The sequence below is a fragment of the Perca flavescens genome, chromosome 16 (assembly GCF_004354835.1).
Source record: "Perca flavescens isolate YP-PL-M2 chromosome 16, PFLA_1.0, whole genome shotgun sequence".
In the NCBI taxonomy this organism is placed as follows: Eukaryota; Metazoa; Chordata; class Actinopteri; order Perciformes; family Percidae; genus Perca; species Perca flavescens.
Genome location: NC_041346.1, coordinates 19593548 through 19611276, shown reverse-complemented (window position 1 = coordinate 19611276; position 17729 = coordinate 19593548). Strand labels below are relative to the sequence as shown.

Genomic DNA, 17729 nt, shown 5'->3' with positions numbered 1-17729 from the left:
TTTTTAAGTTAATTGTTTCCATTTTTATTTCCAATTTGGAATGGACAATTCCCCGCACACTAAATTCCTTTTCATTGCTTGAACTGAGAAGGTGATTTGAGGGTGGATGCCATCCCCCTTGTTAGCAAAATGACCAAAATGCATGCTTATTTTTAACACGCCTTCCTCCCTCTACATCCCCTAGTAGCAGTGAGAGTGCCAGGGCAGAGGGGTTGTTTAGTTGAATATGTTAGCCTAGTCCGCCTGACTCATTGATCCTTTATCTGACTGAGGTTTATGCCAGTTAGTCTATGGCCCCGACGATGGCTCTGAGTAATATCAGCGTAAGTAACTGTGCTGTGTATTGATAGATCCTTGGTGCTGTCCATGGTGCTGAAGTAGCAGACAGATTTTTAATTTCCCTTCTGTCAGTTTCATCTTGGATCTATATTCTCTAAATAAACTATAGCCGGGGGGGGTTATATATCCCTTGGTGGCCTGGGGAAGGTGTAGATATCTCTAATCTCCTCCGATGGAAGTCCCCTGCCACTCTTTTCCACCTGTCAGTGTGGAGTCCCACCAGGAAAGCATAACACACGTGGAGTTGTGTCTGGAAGGAAAAAAACAAACACAGACCTCAAGTAGTGAGATGAGCTGTAAGGATGTCTCCAAGCTACCAGTGTTCACTGTTTCATATCTTTAATCACTTTAATCACATAAAGACCTCCATGTTTTCTGTATCCTTTTAAATAACATAAGTGTCATCTTTCATTTTACTTTCTCAAAATCCCACTGCCCACTTCTCCTCTCTTATCTTTTACACCTTACTATCTTTGTCTCCCTGGTGCCACCTGATCCTGATTAAAATGCCCACGCTGACCTCTGTGTCTTACTCTCTTCTTCTCTCTCCCTAATTTATGCTGTTTTCCTCACCCCCTCTCCACATCTCCCTCCCACCACCTCTCCTTCTTTCTCCGTCTCTCTTTTCTTGCAGTGTCCTGAGGGCCTGAGGCCAATGAAAGATGGCTCAGGTTGCTATGACTACTCTAGGGGCATTGACTGCACCGATGGCTTCAATGGAGGCTGTGAACAGCTGTGTCTCCAGCAGCTCGTGCCCCTTGAAGATGACCCCAGTTCCAGCAACGTGCTCATGTTTTGCGGGTGAGATAACTAACAGTAAAAAGAAATTCAAAGGTGTTTGCAGGCTGGAAATAAAGCTTTCTCATGAAATAGGTTTCGTGAGGGATTTTCTAATCAAGAAATTCTTCCTCAGGCAAATACTCGCATGAAGGAAATGAGATATGCAAATGGAAAATTACCAGTGTGTAATCACCGAATCACATCTATATGTGATGAAAGACATTTGCCCAAGAGTACATAAAAACGTATTGTTTTAACGCCACATGCGCGTCCTGTGATTTGGGCCTTGGGCCGCTTGGTAGTTTTGGAAATCAGGAAGCAATGTCACATTGTGGATGACCAGCAGAAACAAACCTCCTTGAGCAGAAATGGATTAAGAAAAGGGTCTTTTGAATGGCAAGTTCAGTTTCCAAAGACCTTCCAGATGGTTCTCTCGACAAGGCTGAAGTTATTTGCGTGTACTGTCGATGTGAATTGAGTTACCACCGGGGTACGTCGACGAGTCTCAAATACCACTTTCTGGCCAAGAATATGCTGATGCAGAGAAACCTACTCCCCCTCTTAGGCTACGTTCACACCGCAAGTCTTAATGCCTGATTCTGATTTTTTTGCTCAGATCCGATTTTTTGTTTGGCTGTTCACATTACCTTTTAAAATGTGGCCTATATCAGATTCCAGTGTGAACTGTTTGCGGTTTTGAACTGACCCGCATGCGCAAAAGAACAATAACAATGACATCAGACGCAGCACGTTGTTGCGCTAAAGTTAGGGAGGTTATGGAGGAAGTCAGCCTTATTTATTTATTTATTATTCAGCTTTTATTTTTTTATTTTGTATTAAAATGTTTGCGTAATGGCAGCGATAACATTAATGCGCAGGTGCTGAGGAGGAGAAGACTGAAGAGTGGGGGAGTTGAGGGAGCTGATCCCCGCCCTGGCGATGCGACGCGCGGTTGGTTAACCTCTAGAAGTGTGAAGTGGGACACTTAATTGTGTTCAGGTGCATTCAGGTCAATATGCCCATCTGTTGCTTGATGGGCTTGAGCTTGCCATATTATGCTTTCAGCATATTTTTTGAACATACAATACATTTGAAGTTATTCTGGAGAATATTCTAGACAGTATTTGTCATTGTTTTGGATTGTTGCAATAATAATAAACATTTGCATAAAGTAAACATATGTGTTTGCTCCAATGTTGATAATAGTATTAAAAACTGGAAAAATATCCTATAACTCCTTCTAAATACATTTAGAACAGATACAAAATGTGTGATTAATTTGCGATTAAGGCTGAACAGGTGAAGGATATCCTAATTCTCCTTATAATGTGTCAGGTCCAGAGTGTGAGATGGCATACACCCCCCCCCCCCCACCCACCTTTAGGCTCCCTTACACTATAAGTAAACAGGCCAACAATAAAATGCAATTTGCAGCAATGTCCACTCTCCCTAATGTCATCAGTACAATTGATTTGGACTCACTTTTCAATAAGAGCACCTCGGGAGGAAGAATTTGTTTCATCAAGAATATTTTCGTCCTATCAGGGTGCACACCCTCTGTGACATGGCTTTAACAATCACTCTTGCACAATGGCATTGATCAGGCTGTGATTGAAAGGGAAATAGCTTTGCCTTCATGCAATAGGAAAACACTGCTCCATCAGGTCTGCTGCATTTTCAGGACAGTGTTGCCAACAATGTCAGAGTCCTCTATCCCACTGATGCGCTGAGACCTGATCAGCTGCATGAGACCAAAGCTCAGCGCCAGCCAACAATACCAGGTACTCAACCATGTCTGTAAGGGAGGATTGTGCAGATAAATGGAGGAGATATGATAATTGTGACTGATTGCACGGTCTGCTGAATTCTGCCCCATTGGACTACAGTTTCCAGCAGAGCGATTGTGTCCACAATCTCGACAATGACAAGTGCACTGCTTCGCTTGCTAATATGAAAGACATTTTGGCCAAAGCTTGCAACAATAAGAGCCAGATTGTTTGTTTGTATTTAGCTGGGTCGGTGCTGTCCATAGATCGATGGTAAGTGTTCTGCAGATGGCAGGACTACCAAAAAATGGACTTGGTAATGTTGTGTTCCTGAATTGGTAATTTGTAGATTAATGTAGTAAAATGGAAACATCTATGTATGAGTTCATACAGTGTCAGACCCACATCTCTTGTGTTTTGCATTTTGCTGTATCATCAACCTGCAGAATTTATGCCACAATTGATCTACTAATGTTCTAGCCATCAACTATACATATTTTTTCACCTCAAGTGTAAATAGATTCACATACATTACATATTTTACATTACATTGACAGCTTTTCCCTCCTCCTCAGGTGCGTGCAGGAGTACAAACTAGCAGGGGACGGGCGCTCCTGCCTCCTGCTGTCAGACAACTGTGAGGGACCAAAATGCCCAAGGCAGGATGTCCACTTCAATGACACCCTGTTTGGTGAGATGCTGCATGGATACAACAACAAAACCCAGCAAGTCAACTTGGGACAGATATTCCAAATGACCTTCCGGTAACTAGTGTACACACATTTACACTTGCACAGATGCACACTAATCGTCAGAATTAAGAAATGCATTTTCCTATGGTTTGTGGATATACAGTATATTGTTCTTTCCTTTTCTTTCATCGGCTCTCATGTCTTTTATTACAAATCCTTTATCTTTCAATATCAAAAACATTATTTCATTATTTTACTGGTATTTACTGGTGTATATTACACTGACAATTTACCTTTGAGACGTGTTGCTTTACATGAAGACACACCATCAGGAGTAACGGCCGTCTTTTATCAGTTTTGTGTTGCAGGAGGGATAGAAAGGCTTGAGAGCTCAGCGGAGCGGCTCTCAGTATCAGTAGTGAGGGTTTGCCGTTGGGGTGTCGCATCTGTGTTTGCACAGATTTGTGTGTGTGTGTGTGTGTGTGCTTGTGCGTGCACATCTATTTGTGTGTGTGTGCATCTATGTGTGTGTAGAGAGAAAGAGAGAGAGAGTGAAAAGGGGATGAGAGAGTGATGGATGGTTGAGTGAGGATTGAGACTTATACCATTGCAGTTCTCCCTAAACTGTCAGCCCTCTGAAAACCTGGCTCATTCTGATAAGTCACATGCTGTTTGTGGTGAAATGCTCCTGTAATCACAGAGAGATGATGAGGGTATATATATGCACAAATACAGTACACACAGAAAAACATGCTCAGCCTCCATCTCACTATCTCTGTGTCTTGCCTTTTATTTGCTCACACACACACACACACGCACGCACGCATGCACGCACGTACACATGCACACACACACACACACACACACACACACACACACACACACACACACACACACACACAAATGTCTATACATTTACACAGTGTTTCAAGTAACCATGAAATGCGTTTTATCTGTTCTGCCCTATGGGTCACAATAGTTGTGCTTGGCTAAACACAGCCACATCTGCTGTAGGTCCTCTGGGTCCTTTGTAATGTATATTGTTGTGATTCAGGATTTCTACAGCATACATAGCACACTGGATACAACTTACATTAAATCAGAGAATAAGTTAACTTAGTTTTTCCTTTTAGAGATTTGTGTTATTGATGATAAAATCATTTGAGATCCAGACATATTTTATGGGTTATATGTAATGACAATTTCTTTGGGTCAATTGATATACTGCAGAGATCTTTTCTTTTTGACAGTGCTACAACTTGACTTTTATCACGAGAAGGCACATTTTCTTATTCAAAAGGAGCCATGCAAAGAAATGTAATGCAAGTGATTAAGATCGCTCTTTCAATCTATTGGAAAGCTGCTTTTGTGAAGGCTTCTCTCAGAAATGTGCTATAATTCAGGCACAGCAATTTCCTATAAATCCTCAAAGTAGCATTTACTGTTAGTAATCCACAGAAAAGTGCACGAAAAGGCACTTATGCCTTTACATTCTTTTATTCTAAATATGAAGGTCTGTCAGATGAAGTCGTTCTAGATGACATTAAGTTGAATTGATTTACTGGTGCACAATTGTGTCTTCATCTGTCCTTGAAGATACCTTTGGTAAGTGGGTGCCCTAAACTCCCCAAGTAGCAAGAGCCTGGCTGTATTGAGTTATTTTTAAAAGATGCCCAATAAACACAGATCTTTATCAGAGAATAAAATAGTATTTGCGCAAGATGGGAACACTGGCACAAATGTGTTTTTAATGCATTACAGAGATTTCAACAATTAGCATACAGCAGCACCTTTTCTGACTTGTCTGCATGGCCTATAGCATTTAGAGGGGGATTACTAACTCTGATCACCAGAAGAGTTATGAGCTAAAAGGGGCTTAAAATCAAACTTAAGAGAATTTGTACAAATGACTGACACTTCTTCAGCCTAATATAAAAAAAGGACTAAGAGCTTCGTGTTCCTCACAGATTAAAGAGGCTAAACCAGTTGGGGACTACCCTTTAATACACCAAACAGGACACTCTGACTGATAAAACAAAGGCACAGTTTGAGTATTTTAAAAGCAGGGGACAGTCTTGATCCATTTGCTCTCTAGCAGTGGAGAACCCAGTGGATAGTCTGCCTCTAGACTCCATCTCTACACACTAGGTTACATCAAACTACGGCCAGTAAAGGGATTTGCACTCAAGCCAGGACTCCGTCGGGATAATATACACATGACAGGTTTACACTAGTCAAACACCTTGGCGGCTCTGAGACACACTAGACAAGCAATGAAAGTTCTGAGCATCTTTTTATGGGGGAAAAGTACATAGATGTGGCACGCTGGGACAAAAAATTTGTTAATGTCATTGTTTGACGGATATGTTTTGGCTTTTGCCGTTTTCAACACGTTTTGCTTAAAAAGTTACCCTAAAAACAAGAATACTTCAGTCAGTAAAATAGAGGGCAAAAAAACAGTTAGGTACTTTAACTTTTCTATAGCATTTTGGTGATTGTCCGGCTTTGGTCGAGCCTAGAACCATTTAGCAAGGTCTCGGTCCTGCCCCAGAGGAACACAACATCTCTCTGGTCCCATCTATACTTTTCCAAATTACTTCTCCTTTTGCTGCAAGATCCTCAGTTCAAAACATATGCATGGAAATTATAAATAGTGCAACTAGCAAATTAAGTTGTCAGCTTCTACTCATGTAAGCATGTGAGTATGCAAGTAAAACAACAAGGAAAACAACTCCAAAACAACTCCACAACTATTCTATAAACAACTATTCTGCTAGTTGTAGGATTTTGTTGGCACCCGGTAGATTCAAAAGACTATCGTTTTGAGCACGCCTGTTCTTTTGTTTCATTATAAATTGTGTCAATTACTAACCAGAAGTTTAATTTTTGCTCTGTGACCGACATACATTGTGTATCACAACTCAAAAGATGCATTGCATTGGTCGTACAGTATATATCACCAATCTACATCAAAATGCAGTGATGCTGCAAAAGAAATACTCAACAAGATGACACATTTACTTTGCCACAATTTCGCTCTGTCTGAGAAAATGTATTTGTTCATCTGTTAGACTTCTCATACAATTTTAATAGGGCTAATAATCTTTCTAGAAAGATTTGTCTCCCTACAGTCTCTAGGTAACTGCAGTCAAATGCACTCAATAAATAACTTATCAGAAGGGCACTACTTCCACTCACTTAACACCAAGTTGAATTTTAATGACTACTCAGCTACAGCTCTCCATCCACCCTTTGTATAGGTTTATAAATTGGTCAGCTATTGTGGCTATTTATCTTCCGAAGAAGGAAAATCAGTGCTGCTGCCTTGCATCTGTTTTTGTGGTGCACTTACACTAAGTTTTCTGTGAGATTTCTGTAAAATGCAGACGACAAACTCAATTTTCTCTTCCCCATCTCAACCTTCTTTGTATTACACCTGTGCAATTTGCACCTGCTCCTGGAAGCTAGAAAAATGTTCATGCTAATTGCCGGATACATACTTTGTCGCACTTAACGTGTTCCCTGCAGTTGGAGGCACACTTCACTGATTACAGGCAGATGACAGGCGAAGTGCACTTCCCGGCTGATGTGCCTCTTTGGATAAATAACACGTGTCTGTAGGTGCAGAGTGCATCTGAAACGAAGTGCAAAAAGCATTTATGCAAACCAAACCACTGCACCCAGTTCAGCAGTTATTAGAGAGGGCAGGCAAAAGAAAGGAAGAGAGGGAGAAAGAAAAGTTACTCTCTGAATCCATGATTGAACTGAATGCCAAATTGGGAAAAAGCTTTTTCTATTGCTCACCAGGAGGTATTTTGTATGCATCACCATTGTGTTTCCATCTTTGTATTATGGGCTTGATCACATTTATTTCACTTAACATTTCGAAAGTCACATTTTCCTGAGCTATTCATCACTCTTAAGTCTAACCAGACAAGCTAAACACACAGGAGTATTATACTTGACTCCTTATGCCTCTTATTAAACAGTATTACTGCATGTCATCTCTCCAAGGTACTCCTTCTGCTTATCAAATCCACTGTGTCTTTTGTCAAAAGAACGATAGTTTTGTCCTCTGAATGACTTGCTCCCATAGGATTCTACATTGCACTCAGTAGGTACAAACATTATATATATTTATAGCAATATGTTACAGTTTTTATTCTCATCATTTTCTCCACGTTCCTCCGTGCCGTCTTTGATATGGAGATGCTTGTCATATCACACAGCCCTGGACCCTTTTCATTCTCTCATCTCCACTGTCTACTGGTTCTCTCTCTTATCACACTTTTCCCTTGTGTCAGCAGCTGAAAGTGAAATATTAGATGATTAAGATGAATTGTATGATGGAACTCACGGCATCACAGGTAGTGTTTTAATATAAAATTGTATCTATGATGTTGCATACATTTTGTTTTAAATTGATCTCACTTTGCTCAGCGCCTTGAAGCAGACCAGGGGAATGAATTTTGCAAATTGCTGTTTATAATGCAATGTTATGCAAGCATGCGTTTGTGTGATAAAGTTACATGTATTAATGTGAACGATACGGCTGAGAACAATTCCATTACAATGTGATCGCTATGTCGCTATGTAAAGATATGAAAAAAGAGTCTACCCAACAAAGAATGTATCTGTAGTTATCTTTTTTATGTTAAAATTGTCTTTCTTTGAGCAGACCAATAGTAAGCTGACAGCAGATGAAGGCAAATTACAAGCTATCATTTTTTGTTTTTTGTTTTTCTGACAGCAATGCTTCAGGTATTTAAAAGCAGTCCAATCCTTTTGTTTATAGTCCGTGTTTGAGGTAGTCATTTGTGCTTTTATATGTACAGTAATAACATTCTGCCACTCATTGAGGCATGTGGACACATGCCCGCACGCACTCACTCACTCACTCACTCACTCACTCACTCACTCACTCACAAACCAAATAAATAGGTGGGGAGAGTAGAGGATGTGGATAGGTGAAGGGTGACGGGCTGTAATAATGGTAGTCAGTCTGAATAGTACACTTTTGGCCCTGTCAAATGTACTACCACACATACACAATTACTGTGCACATATATGGCATGCACTATATGGGGTTGTAACAGGGGAAATTGCAGGCAGGCAGCATTCAGTAATGGCCATTCTTTGGAGAGAGACAAATAACCAGATACATACAGTACACAGGACACACTGATGCACGGAGTAGTACTTAGCAATTTGAAGAATGTAGTTGAGGAACAAACACAAAAAGCTGCTTCTGCCCAGGTTACGCAATTTTGAACTTTTAAATGACCACAGCAGAAGTCTTTGGACCTGATTTGGAATAAGCTTATTGGAAAACTGAACCCAGCATGCATAAATATTTTATTTTAAAGGGGACCTGATCCAAAAAGTATATAAATAATTCATCCTAAATAGACCCTAACAAAGAGAAAGCATCATGACACACCACCACCTAACAAGCTGCAGCTGTATCATCTTTCCCTGCACTTAACTGCTCACACTCTCTGTCTCACTTCTTTTCCTGCAATCACCACATGATCAGAGCTGATAGTGAGTCTGCTTTGATCCTCTTGGATATCTGACATATTGGCACAGGGACCTGAGACTACCTGCAATAAGACAGAACCCTACCCGGACTCGATAATTATGATAATTGTATTCCTATCTAACACATAGTTTGCTGTAATGCCATCATGAAAAACGGCCCTGTTATGTATTTACATATGACAGTTACTGTATAATTATAATGACATATACTGTAAATTTAAAAACAAAATTGAGTGAAGTTGCTTAGGATAAATATTTTATTACACACAGCACACTGAGACATCAATCCTGTTTGAGTCAAGCTTACATGTTTATCTTTTCATAGACAGGCAGTGTTTCCCTTCCCTCCAAACCTTTGCATGGCAAGATTTTACCACAGTGAACGACTGTGAACGAATGAGAAGCAGTGGTTGAGAGGGAGAAGAAAAAGAAGCTTCACCTGCTTTGTGAAGGTGAAGCTGCCAATCTTGTCACTATGATGCCGAAGATACTTTTCACAAAAAGGATAAGATACAGTAAGGGAGAAAAGAGACAAAACCCGTTTTTTGATAGGCACTCTGTGGATCTGGCAGCCCACAAGGCTCACAGGCACAAATACAACAATATTTCCATGTAATTATCTCCTTGGTGCACACACGGTAGGTTTTACTGGGTAGTCAACAAACATTATAAGGCAATTTCTTCCCACATAGTGAGTAGCCATGAGACAGTGAGCCAGAATGTTGAGATGAAGGGTTAAGCTGCTCAAGGTGTATGAGAAGAACCTTATTAATTCTTTCCTAAAATATGCTCCTTCTTTTTTTTAGGCTCCCAACATTGAATTTAGTGTTTACCTTTTTATTATTTCCTATGCATGTGTGTGGATGTGTGGGAGAGGTTTGTGTGTGTTTCTGGGTTAAAATCAAAACTTTGCAAGGACATGATGGCATTGACGCACCAATGGTTATTCAGATACTCCGATAATAATGTTGCATTGGTTTATACCTACAGTATGTTAAATTAATTAATCCACCCCACCCTGAAACACTGAAAATTACGACAATATTTACTAATTCACTGTAGTGGGTACAGTTTAAAGGGCCAATGAATGGTTGTTTACTAGTACTCCTCAACCTGCAAAAACAGATGGAGTGGCTCTGGATGGAGTTTTCTATAGCTGAGATAACACAGGGTTCCTTTCCCATTCGATAATAAAAGTAAAGGGAGAGTACGGAACAAACGGAACAACAGAACTACATCAAGTTTTGTGTCACATGCCTAACCAGAAGTGAAGTAACAAATGTACTGATTTTAATCCAAACCATGACTAGTTTTAGTGCCTAAAACCAGAGACAGTTTAGAACTACGACGGGAGGAGTAATTTCCTGTATCTGTGGCACATTAGCTACACCACTGCCATGTCTCTTTAGGAGACTAGAGGCAGGTCCTGAGTGTATTGATTCCAATGGGAGAAGTGAACATGAACACAGATTGTGACGGATTCTTTTGTCCCATAGTCAAGTAAAACTGGATTTGGACCCATTTTTCACAAGCCGCATATCTCCAGAACATGGACACTAAAATGGTATTTTTCAGACAGACACATCAGGAGAAAATTTACTTTGTTGGAGACTTGTTTCTGTCTCAGGTAATGAACTCACACGAGATCTGACAATACAGATAAGCTCAACGTCAGCTAACGTTCATCAACGCCCTAACAAAACTAATGTTCGTAATGCTAAATATGGCTGTTAACTGTGTAAATATCTATAGTTAGCAAAAGAAAATATTAATAAATGATTCAAATATAACTTTTCATCAATCCACACAACGTTCACTACACTTTTAAACGAGGCCATGCCCCTTTGGGAGACAGCAAGTGTGTACCGTTTCATACCATTGGCGCAGTATGTAATGTGCTATCTTTAGGTATATCTTTGCTAAAACCTAACAGTGACCTTTTCACAATGTTAATAATATGTAAAAAAAAAAACATGACCTTTACATTCTCTGGTTTAGATATGGTGATGGAAAACTCTTGTGGGTTATATTTCTTTTAGAGGGTAGGAATAAACAACCTATATTGTTGTATGGTTTGAAGGACTTGTTGAGGATCTAACATTGACCCACACTTTGACTAAGACCCCTCTTACACCTGCATGTACTGTATCCTGTATCTGGATATCATCTAGAAGTGGAGAAAAGTTGTTAATGCAGCTGTAAATGTAGAGAATGTATCGTGATAGGAATGCTACTGGACGGACCTGACCACATGTGGAGGTGGTTGGATCTCAGCCAGGTGTTAATGCAATCGAGACAGTCTGACCACATACATGATAGCTTCTTCCCACTATCTTTAGTGCAGCCTCGGAGAAAGATACAGACAACCCCTTCCTTGGTGAAGTAAAACAAGTAGAACCTATACAGCTACATCAAGCTTATTAAGACCAAATTGAAAATCCAAAGCCCCATAATAAGATGACATTGTCCAGATACAGCAGCATATCCTGCTACAGATTGTATGTTAATATTGGGTGTAAATGGGGTCTAAAAGTCTGCTGCATCAATATTGATCTATTATATAGTCTTCATCCAACGTTATTCTTTATCTGGATCTGGATAAGCTTCCACAAAGTGTTTGCTAGTCTCTACTTATAACAAACTTGAAGTGCAATACAATGCTGGAGTCCCCCCTTTAATATATTTGATTGCTTTCTTGTCTGTTTTTATCCCTTCTAATACACAGCAAAGAGGCTCTTTACTTTTTCTTGTGTTTTTGCTGACAGTTGCTGACAAACGTCTTGATTTCCTTTGATGCCGACGACTTCAGATATATAACTGTCCTAATTGTTTTTGGGAAATGCAAAAAAAAAACTAAGAAAATGTCATTTGTTAGGCACTTATATGGTACTTCATGCACCTGCAAGCTCGTGGCAATTGTGTCAGGTGGAATGTGGAACGGAGTTTTGAGGTAGTCATTATGGAAGGCTTCTGCTTAATCTACTGTGGCTTGGGCTTGCTATGTTTTGGTTTAAAAAAAGAATATCTTTTGCTACCTTTACACCTTGCATTCACACTGCTCTGGCGTTTCAGAGCCCCTAAACCGGAGAAATTCTCATTTTTAACATTACCATGGCAGCTACCATGGGCGGAGTATACATGCTGCCTCCTGTTTACCCCGGCACGTGCATGCCCAGTATACGAAATGTTTATGAGATATGCAGTTTGGGGGTGTTAGTTTAAATGGAGATTAGTTCTTCTATTGGAGCTAAAAAAACAAACATGTGTGCATGGAGATCACTTTTTGCTTAAAAACCAAAATGTAGCAATGAAAATGTAGCCTTGGATTGTACGTTGCTTTGGACAAAAAGCATCTGCCAAATGAAAACATTTTACTGTAACATTGTTGAGTGTTGCATATTTGATCAATTAATTTACAGAGCATGTGGAAGTGGAGGCTCTTAAAACCTCAGTGATTCCACCATTTTTGTGACTTAGTAGACATAAGATGAGCATGTTTGGGAGATTATGGAGGCTTTGCGTGTGTGTGCTCAGACTTACCTGTGGGTTTGTGTTTACCTTTGTGTGGGTATGTGTTTGTTGGTGTGAGTCAGTGCACATGCATGAGTGTGATCACTCCTGAGGCAGTCGCTCTCTGCTCAATAACTCACATGGCAAGGCAGGACCTAATAGACCCTAGCCTAATATCAGCGAATGTCAGAGAGGCTCAAAGCTGACTACCTGCTGTTTGACTGGAGAGAGAGAGAGAGAGAGAGAGAGAGAGAGAGAGAGAGAGAGAGAGAGAGAGAGAGAGAGAGAGAGAGAGAGAGAGAGAGGTGGATTGGTTGAGGCAGCGATAAGGGTTGAGAAGGAAAATAAATGGAAAAAGAAAAGGCTAAACCAAAAAAGCAAAGCTGAGCAAAAGTTAGAGAGCAAGACTTGTGGAAAGAGTAACTGTGAGAGAAATGCAAACAAGGAAAAACACAGATAGCAGTGGGGCAGTAAATGAATCTTTTTAAGCATGCTGGACTGTGAGGCAGTAGTCAGACATAGGTCTAGTTAAACCACACAGGACAGTGAATGAAAACAAGGCAGCTTAAACTGTGTACCAAAACTCATTTCACATCTTTATTTAACAACAAACAGCAATGTTTCAATCCATGATGGATCTTTGGCAGGTCAAACAATTACCACCGTGTGTTAACATTTACAGTATACAGTATATTGACAGCAAATATTAGCTTGCCTGGTGTGGATCACCTGCTGCCTGTTGGCATTTGTCCTTTAAGAAAATCATTTGTATTGATTTTTCCATGACAAGTAGATAAAGTACCCATAACCAGTCAACCAAAGTACACATAGCTATTAAGACCTCACACAAAATGTCATTCTCTTTGCTGATCATAGGGGCTAAGCATGTGTTTCCCAAGCACTTTGGTAGGCATACTTAGTTTGATAAACAGTCATATTAAAAGACTGCATGGAGATAAATCCCACTATCAGTATTTGTGGATGATGTCATCTTGACATTCTTGGCCCAAGAAAGTGTTTTATTGGAATTGGATACATTTGTGAATTAATGTCATGATCATTTGAAATGTATTATGTATTGTACCTTTTTAAAACAACAAGTTTTTTAGACATTTTGATAACAAGATAAGGCAAGGATCATGCTACTAACTTGTTAAAGACTGACAGCCCTTGTTTATATGCAAGCTCATTCTATTCCATACATTAAAAAAACACTTTGCTTTGATTAAAAGGTATGTCATGTTTTTTGAAAAAAGACAGCACACGATCTGGAGAAATACCCATTTTTCCAGAATGTGGTCCTCATTCTGAAAGGCAATTATAAGAGTGGGTTCTGTACACAGTGCAACTTTACAACTAGTTGTGTTACTCCCCATAGAGAGCCGAGGTGTTCTCTAAAATGTTCTCCAAACCGTTGCAGTTTTTATTTTTTTAAGTGTTTGCCACCTGTGGTCTTGCTAAAGTACTTTCACCCTTTTCCCTCATCTTGTTCAACTCAAGGGCCAATTCATCATTAAAATTAAAGTGTATTTGATATTGATTAAACACTCTCTTCATTTCTCCACTTAGACTGCGTTTTCAATTTATTCTGTTTTTTTTTGTAAAGAAAAATCACTCTCAATCCAACTTTCACCTTATAAAGTTCTAAATTTTCTATTTCACATAGGTTTTACAATCAGAAACAATGACAATGCTTTTTGGTTTTTAATTAGCATAGCTGGTGAGGCTGCTGTGCACTCGTGCTAGACTGATAAAATCACTTGCATGTGCAGCAGCAGCCAGTAAATCAATAGTAGACTGGAGGGAGTTGCTTCACAGTCCAAAATGGCTTTAGCTGCCTCCCTCTTTCACTGAAGGAAAACTGCATGGAGTAATTTGTGGACCAGGGCTAAATCCAAAATTACTGGCTAGATGTTTTTAGTATTGATTAATGAACTGCTGCTGCAGCAGGGAACTGCAGGGTGGCAGCACTTGTAATTTTGTATCCCCTCTGGACTAATATGTCTTAACTCTTCCCCTTCCACATCCTTCTCTCCCTATCACTACGCCCTGCTTTTCTATGTGCTGTAAATGCACCATTCATAAATTATTCATAAATATCAATTTGTAAATAGATGCCAGCTTCAAGCCATTTCTCAGTTTTATTCAACTATACGACGTTTGCTACATTGAGTATTCGCCCACACTCACCTTTGCAAGGCCATACACGCTATAAGGCAGCTAATTACCACCTCTGTGAGGTGTTTTTCAGAGCCTGCATGGGACTACAAGAAAATGCTCGGCACATTGATGGACAGAATACCAGATAACATAATAACATTTAATCACACCTTCATGTCAGTCACATCACTCTGTAATTACACTGTAAAATGAAAGAATACAAAGACTTCCTCACCGTCTTGGCCCATTACTGCTGATCAAATACAAGACGATGGGGCTGGGGGAAAAGTGTGATGAGACTCTTAAATGTATCTTTCGTGTATCAGGGAAGCAGAAAATATACCAGGCCTTGATAAAAGTGGTCTTTATTTTGGTAGATGAAGGATGTTTGCTTTAGTGGATGCTTGTATACAAAGATACAAACCCATATAAATACACCAAGGTCTTCTATTCAAGCTTCAGAGCTAGTTCTTGTTTTATGTTTGTGTTATTGGGCAAAGACTCCCAGTTGTGAATTTCTCAGTCCACAATCGCCATTCTGGCAGTGCACAATTTGAAGAGCTAAAGGCAGTTTATTCTATTGTCTTTATCAAGAAGACAGAAAAAAGGATGACTTGTTTGAGTCTTTTGACTGCCTATTAAGTTATCTTTATTTGTCAGAATAGAAGATGGTCAAATTGCTGTGCCAAGTAAGGAAAGGTAACCTCCAGTTGTGTAGTCTGTTGTCCTCTATCAAATTCTCGGAAGTGCTGCTCAGCTTTCAATGTGATGACATGAGAGTCTGTCAGGATCAGAGTTTTTAACTGCTGGTAAAGGGCTCAACGTAACACTGGGGTGTCTGTGTGTGAGCCAATAAGAGAACGAGGGAGACAGAGAGAGAAAGGGAGGGGGGCGGTGGAGAGACACAAAAGTTTGTTAGGACACAAATGGGGGGTTTGGAGAAAGTAAGAAAGGGCAAGTGGAGTAATAAAAAGTAGAAAAGCAATGGCTCTAATCAGCTCTGCAGCTAGCTGGCCTGCATGCCCCCTCACTCTGCATTACTAAGCTTCATCTCAATGGTAATGCTCCCAGCCACCAGAGTTCATTTCTACAATTTCCTCAGGCAGGCCAACAGAGATATCAAGGTATAAAAAAGGTATAAAAAAACACTCTTTGTATTTCAATTGTATGCACGACCCAGGGGAATAAAAGTGAGGTTTAATGGTGCGTGTGCGTGTGTAGGGTAGAGAGTGACAAAAACAATGAGTTACACTTGTAAAGCTTTTCATATCATTCCACTCAACGTGTCTCTGTGTCCCTGCACTGAGTCATATTTCAAATTCAAATGAGTAGTGGCTGAATTAGATTCTGTGTGAAACATGCTACAGTACATATCTGACAGGGACCACAGTAATGACTACTGATTTTGATTGGCCCGGCAACATCATGCTACTTAGAAATTTGTCAATTGTCTACAGCGAAGCTCACATACAAACCCAAAGGCGCATGCACACAATCACTCTTGTACATGGACACCAACTCCACAGTGTGCTCTCCATCAGAGGCTGTTTCATTGACAGCATCGTCTTCCAAGCCTAATCAATAGTGGCCATGAGAAGTCACCAGATCTCCTCCTCTAAGTGGAATCATTTATCAACTGAGCAGTGGCTGCAGATATAATGAGAGATTGTAACACAAGTCTCAAGGTAAACATCTCTGATTGTTTTATTACGCTGCGAATTAGCCTGTTTTCAGATGCTGTCCTTTAATAACTCTTTAATTCTTCATCTGGGGCCTGTGCCCTGGGTGACACCGGGTGCTTTATCTTTGTTATGACTCATCTGACAAGGCCCGACTTGCACCAAGCGTTTATTCAAATAACAGATATTACAGCTATTAAGCATATTACATACAATTGGATCGGCTACACATCCCAGCTCTCATACATCTTTGATTGTGCCGTTCAACAAATTGGTAGCAAGTTCTCAAGGGCAAGTGTGGCAACATTTTTAAAGTAAAGGTGGGAAACAACAGGAGGAGAGCCAGTTGGATTGATTGATAACGTGATGGACCTTAAATGTTTAATTCAGAGATTATATGGCGTTGTGTATAATTTGAATACATTAATTTCATAATAAATGTGAATGTCTTACATTTGAAATTTTATCTTCCTTTAATTATTAAACGGTCAGTTCAACCAAATTGTGAGCAAAAACAGCAACACAGTTTTTCACAGGGACTACTTTTTCTGTATTATTCCATCAAAAGCTATCCACAGGTTATGAGGTAAAGTAATATTTAAAGTTTTTTTGTTTTTGACACAAATTAAATTAAATTCACCTTCATGGGTCATGGACAGCAATCTCAGAGACAGATGTCTAAAAACCAGGGCTAATAAAAGTACAAACTGTCTGCATGGGCAGTTAATGGAGTCATTTGTGGTGAACCGTAACTGCTGACTATAAACTTTTGGCAAATTTCAAAGGCATTTTGAGATATTTGACATTATTACACAGCCTGCATATTCCACATAGCCAGTTTGCCTTTGCATGATGCTGAATAACAATAACTTTGGATTCAAACTCAAGTGAACATCCTAGGCTCCGTTTTCATTTTTGCATATTGTGTATATTTTGTGGTAGAGACAACTGTTTTCAACAGGGCCCTTTCTTTCCTCTATGCTGCCTTTTGTTGCACGCTTCTCTTTCAAATGCTGGGTAATTATCCCATTTAGGGATGAATCCAAACAGCATGGCAGCCATAGAAATTACAAACAAGCTGTGTCATGCTGGATGTCACATTTTCTGTTGGTTGTTTTCCGGCTCTCTTGTGTATGTGGAAGGAGAAGATTGGGATGAGACCACTGATGAATGCACACCACATGAGCAGTACAGGTATTATCCACTTGCAGCGGTTCCATGGTATCTTTAAAAACTAGATAGATGTAGCAGGAGATGTAGCA

The 17729-nt window shown here is 39.9% G+C and overlaps 1 protein-coding gene across 1 annotated transcript in view; it reads left to right on the top strand.

The window, feature by feature from the left end:
• astn2 (astrotactin 2) overlaps positions 1–17729 on the top strand; it is a 295245-nt gene that overhangs the window by 204758 nt on the left and 72758 nt on the right. Inside the window, exons 17-18 of the mRNA XM_028602252.1 lie at positions 974–1140; positions 3461–3649. Of these exons, the coding sequence (XP_028458053.1) occupies positions 974–1140; positions 3461–3649 (356 nt within the window). The remainder of the gene's footprint in view (positions 1–973; positions 1141–3460; positions 3650–17729) is intronic.